General features: G+C 35.9%; 1 protein-coding gene across 1 annotated transcript in view; it reads right to left on the bottom strand.

The window, feature by feature from the left end:
* Positions 1-1,170: 1,170 nt before the first annotated feature.
* Positions 1,171-7,309, bottom strand: part of MALRD1 (MAM and LDL receptor class A domain containing 1) — a 237,235-nt gene continuing 231,096 nt past the window's right edge. Inside the window, exons 38-40 of the mRNA XM_042044140.1 lie at positions 4,016-4,091; positions 2,302-2,358; positions 1,171-1,583 (exon numbers count right to left, since the gene is read on the bottom strand). Coding sequence (XP_041900074.1) covers positions 1,476-1,583; positions 2,302-2,358; positions 4,016-4,091 — 241 coding nt within the window. The 3' untranslated portion in view covers positions 1,171-1,475. The remainder of the gene's footprint in view (positions 1,584-2,301; positions 2,359-4,015; positions 4,092-7,309) is intronic.

The following is a 7,309-nucleotide window of genomic DNA, read 5'->3' as shown; positions in this document are numbered from 1 at the left end:
GTGTATGAATGCAGCAGAGAGGCACTTGATGAGCATATTGCTGAAAAAGTGTGGGGAGAATGATGGGCAAACGTCATGCCTTGTTACTTCTGCTCCCCGTGAAAAAACAAATCAGACAAAAAAAAATCTAAGTCAAAAAGTAGTTCTGTGCCCCCAGGTAGAAAGATCTGTAGGTATATGGAAAGATATATAGATAATATAGAAAGATATAGGTTATGGTTATGCTAGGAAGAAAAAGTGAAAGAAAAACAAAACACTGCCAAACCCAAACCCAAACCCAAACCAAGGAGCCCTGTACATGATGGAATGATGTATGCTTTTTTTTGTCTGGAATCTCAAAAGTCTAATAAATGTCAAGGAATTCAGCTTTCCCTGAATGAAGGTATTAACAGAGATACCATCTACAGTGCAGATGTCTGTTTTTATGCAATTTATAGGAGTTTAGTAACTTTAAAACTTGCCAATGGGTTTAAAATTAAGCAGACTGTAGAAATACAGGGAGGGAGAAAACACAAGCACAGCAGGAACACTTAAGCCTTCAAGCTAAAAATGACGATCGTGTAATGCAAGTGGGTATTATGGAAGATGACATTTTGTCAGGTTATTTAAAGCGTAAACACTATAACAAGCTATGCCTGGTACCACAGAGGATGACAATCAAAATCACAAGGCACTCCAGAATTCCTCCCCAATATCTTTCTCATGGAGGCATGGGCTGACATAAGTTTCAGCTGTGTGGGAGGCCAACCTATTCAGCAGAAATATGGTTTCCTGAACATGCCCGTTTCCACCCTCTGTCAACCATGAAGCTAAATTTATCAGTAGCACTGTGGTCAGCACTGCAGAACCACAGAGCTGACCAGAGGGAAATTTGTTCAGATATAACTATCAAGGCTAATATTAAAAATTTTTTTTAAAAATAAGTGCATCTACTGGTATGTCACATAGATGAATCACATGCTGAGCTGATATTCAAATCCATGATTCATGACCACTCTCAATTTAGTTCGATATGTTTCTAATTTTATAAAGACTTTTCTTTTGCTTCTGCATCTTGGAACACTAAAAGAGTCGGTTAAAATCCCTTTCTAATGCAAAATTACAGAATCGTTTAAGTTATCATTTCTCAAATAATGGGCATAAAAATATGATTCCCAAACCTTAAGAATCTGGATTTGATTAAACATTTTATTAACATACTAGAATTTGAACTGCACAAATGTAAAATGAATTCATGGTTATAATTATCAATCTCTTTCTGCACCAACAGAAATTACAGAAGACTATATATAATTATATTTTACTTATGTATGGATTTTATATTAAATATAAATTTACTTTCTGAACATAATTGTTTTAATAAAAGTAATTTTGTGACGAGTTATTAATTCATATTGCAAATACTACAGTATCATGACACTTTCAGATTTTATAACAAATCTTTAGGCAAAGTTATAATCAATATTGATCCTGTTTTATGTTTGTGTTTTCAAGGAACTGCATAATTTCTCCATGTCTTCTGCTGCTACACCATAGAGAGGATTTGGAAAAGAAGTATCATTCACATCTTCATTAAATGGATACTAAAACAAAAAAGAATTATATTTAAAATCCAAGTAATTAAATTAATTTTTTAAAATGCACATGCAAATGGCTGTAGCATCATTATAGAAGTGACATATTAAAAGAAAACCGTAAAATCGCTAAATATTTTTAGACCAGACTTTCAGCTGATTAGCATAGCTCCACGAAAACAATTACCTACCACATGCACCTGATCAAGTTATTTAACCTACTTCTGTATCTGTTTCCACCTTTTTTCCCCTTGTCTGCAGAGTCCTTGCTCTAATATACATTTAGAATTATTTTAGGGCAATCTGAATACAATAGTGTAATTGCATTGGCTCGCTAATTTTGGTACATGGTATTGTAATTTCCTTTTATTCAAGAGAATGGTTCTAATTTCCTTGAATGAGGAATGTATGAGAAAATAGGTAATATGAACTCTTCAGGTAAGGATTTCAAGAATTCTAAACATTTTCTTCAGCATCTGCCCAGACTGAAACGTTTTGAATTAGTGTATGGTGTAACAAGTAGCTATGATGAGCAACATTAATAAAATTGTTATTATGAGGTCGTTGCCAACCAATTCAGTCCCAGTAATCTTTCTCAGATTCCCAGAGGTGCTAACGTTATAAGTAGCAATACACCATTGACTTTAAGCGATATTTTTCCCTTTCCTCTGCAAATGAACTTCCTTTACTAGCCCAACACATACCCTAGAAATGTGTTATTACATACCTCATGCCATGGAGAAACACTGATTTGAACGGCAGGCGAGGTGGCATACCCAGGAGGCTATAAAAAGACAAAAACTGCTTCAGAATATTTTTAGTGAGCTGAAAATAATATATTCTGCCATGTGGTGCCTGGGTAGCACACTCTATGGATCCAAAATGACGAGGCAGTATTATGAGCAAGAGCGTAGCTATGCTAAGCCCACATGGTTTTGGTGTTCAGAAAGGTTCAGAAGAATTGTTCTTTATGAAACTCGAGAGACTCCCACAAGTGCATAACTTGTGAGTATTCAGCTCGAGATAAGAGCTTTTGCTCACAGTTTGTCATATCTTTTGATTGATGGTATACCATTCAGATTTAAGTCTCACCAGACTTGGAGAAAACTCATAATTCCTGTTTTCTTTTAAAAAGAAGAATTAGTGTAAACATGTATTTTCCCAGTCTCAGAGAAAATAGAGGAAATTCTGATACATGGCTGGACTTCAATCACAATGCCTGGGGCCGTCTTCCATGAAAATGTCTCTCCCTACTCTGTGCTTCTGTTTTTCAACTTGCTATTAAATGAAGCCTGTCAGGAATCTATTTTTACTAAAATAAAAATGTCCTGATAAATTGGACATGATTGTTATGGGAATGTTTCCAACTTGGAGCTCTCACAAACTCCAACCTAAAAGTGAATTCATTTGATCTAATGTCTCTAAAATCAGGTGTAAGGACCCTTTTATAGAAAGTAAATGGCATGTCATAGTTAATCCTATTCAAAGCTGCAGTAGAATCTTATATTATTGACTGTGCAAAGAACAAGGAAGTTTTATTTTCTATTTCAAACCAAGCCTAGCTCTTCCAATGCTAATAAGGGTAGTATCAAAATGAGGGCAGGAAGGATACTTTAAATACTCCAAGGTTCTTTGTCTATATTATTTTAAATTATAAGCAAAATACCAGAGATATCTTCATTTTAAGTCAATCATTTATTTCTTGTTAAATGTAAGACATGAATTTTAGATATCATTGTAATTTGATAATTAAATCTTGCCTTTAAGTCTTTTGCTGCAATATGTTCACTTTTCTATACACAATTTATTCAAAAATTTCTTTGTTACTCTATCAGTCTCTTAATTCTGATCAGCAAATGGTACTAGGGAAATCTGTGACCATTCACTTGTTTAGTGTCAAGGTGAATTTTACAGTGATGGGAATTGTGATGTACATTTAAGGTACTGGGAAGGATTCTAAACTGTTTTATTAAAGTTAAGTGAGTGTGGGAAGGCAGCTTGGCTGCTGAATTATGCATTTTGTGTTTTTATTGTTGTTGGTGTGTTTCTGTTGTTGTGTGTTTGATTTTTTGGATGGTTTTTCTTGGTTTTTTGTTTGCTTGTTTGTTTTTTTCCCAGATACAAAAGGAGACAAGTCCCACTGAGATTCTTCTTATCTGTGTGTGGGTAAATATTTAATCCAAACCACCTTTTTTTTCCTCCGAATCACCAGCCCATAGTCATAATAGTTATAAATATTGAAATGTTGTCAAAACTGATTTCAAACATTCCCATGTTTTCAAAATGCACTGGAACTGATCTGAGTACTGAGTCAATTTCTAATTCTCACTTCTTTTATTAAATAGCATTCACTGAGGGACTACACTCTTTTAATAGAAAACTATTTGAGGACTACAGCCTCACATTTTTCTGCACATATAGAAGCAGCTGTTGCTACTTACCTTTACTTTCCCAGATGAACTAAGGTCTTTGTACAATGGATTGGCAAATGAAGAAATAGCAGTTTCCTGCACTTTCCTTGAGAAGTCAAACAAAAAAAAGAGGAAAAACACCCACTATATCACACAGGTTGTCAAAGAACAAAGCAGTTTAAGGTTGAAAAGACTGGACTCCAAAAAAGTAGGTGGCTAAATACATTTACAACTGAGTTCTACTGAAATTAATGAAATTGAACCAATATTCTGTATAAATAATATTTAGGTTAAAATAATAATTTTCCATTTGTTGCTCCTAAAAATATATATGCTTTTGGATGTGCATAGAACTATTTAGTATTAATAAAATACATGTATAGTGCTATATATTAAATATAACATATTACCTTAAAAGTTGCATTGCTATAATTTGTGTGCAAGGGATGAGATCATGTTCTTTCTGTGTTTTGCTATCACATTGAAACTCAGCTATTAACATGGTCTTCGGCTCCAAGTTCAAGAACATTTTAGTTATTTGTTATAAGTACTCCACTTTGCAATTAATTGGAAAAGAACTTGTATTTTGGGTCAAAATCATCAGCATCAGTTTTAAAGCTATAGAAGCTACCCATATCTTTTGCTACAATGCCAGGAATAAATAATCACTTGAGGTATTGAAATGCAAAATTTTCATTAACACAATGCCTTAAACAATTTTTAATAGATTAATAGGACTAATTTTGCCATTTATGGGTCTCATGTCCATTACCCCATCTAGAGGTTTAAAGATATGCTTTCCTGATAGAGGTCTTCACATATCCTCATTTTTTTGGAAGCACTTATGACGTGTGCAGTTAAGCAGAATGGGGGTGGAATTTGCAGCCTAGATCTAAATTTTTTTCCCCTATAGATGACTTGTTGCCAGTATTCCACAATGCTTGAAATCACAGAATCATTTAGGTTGGAAAAGAGCACTAAGATCACCGAGTCCAACCTTTGACTGATCACCACCTTGTCAGCTGTACTAAGTGCCATGTCCAGTCCCTTCCACCTCCAGGTTTGGTGACTCCACCTCCATGGGCAGTCTGTTCCAATGCTTAGCAACCGTTTCTGTGAAGAAATTCTTCCTGATGTCCAACTTGAAGTCCCCTGGCACAGCTTGAGGCCGTGTCCTCTTGTCCTGTCACTTGTTGCTGGGAGAAGAGACTGACCTGGCCACAACCTCCTACCTCAGGCAGTTGTAGAGAGCAATAAGGTCTCCACTGACCCTCCTTTTCCCCAGGCTAAACACCTCCTGCTCCCTCAACTGTTCATCACAGAAGTTGATCTCTAGACCCTTCACCATCTTTGTTGCTCTGGACACTACAGCACCTCAAAGTCTTGTAGTGGGAAGCCCAGAACCATCAAAGCTGTTCCAATACTATATAAAAAGCAACAGATGTATTAGTTAAAATTACTGAAGAATGAATCAGAAGCTAATCTTTGCTTTTGAAGAGATGCATTTAGTTTTTTGGGATTTTTTCCACAGTTTTTTTTATGAATAAGAGCATATGCCTTGTGTACATAGAAATCTGTGCATGTACAGTATTCTAAGACAAAAAATTTCCCTAAAGCTTCCCATCAATCTTCATGATGGAGAAATAAATTTTCTTGTATTAAAAAGTGTTTCTGTTCCAAAGCTGCTCCTACAGGTGGTTGAAGCAGTGTCTCCCTAGAAGCTGATAGACAGGCTCTATCTTACTGTGGTAGGCAGGACTGAGGGGACAAGAGTAGTCACAGGAGCACAGCCCATGGAGATCTTGGGAAGGGAAGCTGCTCCTCAGTGGGAACCACAGAGGAGAACACAATGAATGATTTCTTTTGCAAATAATGAAAACCAGAATGGCTGCTTGGGAGGAGAACACAAGTAAGGTACAGGAATATTCTACCTTATGAATTAAATCAGTGCAAGAAACTAAGTTTGGGTTTTAGTCTAAACCAGACATATTTCCCTAAAATTTTTCACAAGACTGTCAGAAAGTAATTGCTTCTAATGCCAGTCTCATAATTTATTTTGATTACCTGACACAACAATGGGGAGGGCTGAATATTTGAACCTGTTGATTTTTTAATTTGATTTTATCTTAACTGTAATAAATCATGATATTCTGATTCATTTAGTTAGCTTAGTGAAGCAATGATATATTAGATTATTTATATATTAAGCCTTTATTTGCATCCCAGTTCTCCTGAATAAATTCCAGAAAATGTGTACAAAATTTACTTTTTACTCTAAAATGAAAGCATGGCTCACAAAATCTGAGGCCAGAAGCAAACTCAGATGAGAAGTTTTCAAGGAGATTGGCTCTGCTTCTAAACAAGTGCCCAAAGGGCCAGACTTGCATGCCTTAATTTTGGTGTCTCATTTAGACATCACAAACCAACTGTATGGCCTAAAAGCATGATACGGAATTAAACAAATCAGTTCTGCTTACAGTCAGTCAAGACACTTCCAAAGGGCAACCCAAGTCACACAATCCTCAGTGTGAAGCACCCTTACTGTGCCAATAGCAAACGGTGAGGGTACGGACAAGTCTGATTCATCACTTGCTCCTCCATTCAACTGAAGCAGTTTGTGCAAGACCTATATACAGCTTTTTTGGGCAAGAACGTGCTGAGAACTTAGGTCTGTCCTGAGGGCAGGAAAGTGCTGAACACAGATCTCCAGCTTCCTCTACAAGGAGGATAACTAACCAGAAGGATACTGTGCCAAACTGTGGGCACCAAAAACAGTGCTGGCCAAGTTCTTCCAACAGCGTGTTTGTGGTTGCTGTGCTTAGTGCTGAAATCAGTCCTGTCTATGTCTCAAGCATTAAAATGGATTTTTAATTCAGCAGATTTCAGGTGCCCCCCCACTCTAGATCTGAATCATGAAATGTGCATGTATTGGTCACCTAATCTTAGGGATAATGGGAATTTTATGGCCAAAAATACGGGCGCTGCTTGAATTTATGCACCACAAACTTAGGTGGAAAATGAGCCTTCCTAAGTTCTCTCCTGTTCTTAAGAACATTTTTGCCAAAGCAGGGCTTTGAAAGTCACCTTGAGCATATTAACTTACACGTAATTTATGTTACACATGCACACAACATATATAAACACATAGATGCATACATATGAATATGTTTATACAAACATATATATTGTTACTCCCTGATTGTGAATGCAGCAAGCAATTCTTTCTAAGGGATATCAATAGTTATCCTTAAAATTTCAGAAATGTTTTCAAATTACTTAAAAGACCTTAAAGAATATGCAAGTGAAAATTTAATCACGTTTATA

The sequence above is a fragment of the Corvus kubaryi genome, unplaced genomic scaffold, assembly GCF_017639235.1.
Source record: "Corvus kubaryi isolate FWS band 111438036 unplaced genomic scaffold, C.kubaryi_AGA036_p1.0 37398, whole genome shotgun sequence".
Lineage (NCBI taxonomy): Eukaryota > Metazoa > Chordata > Aves > Passeriformes > Corvidae > Corvus > Corvus kubaryi.
The sequence above is the reverse complement of the archived record's forward strand: the minus strand, read 5'-3'. Positions and strand labels throughout refer to the sequence as shown.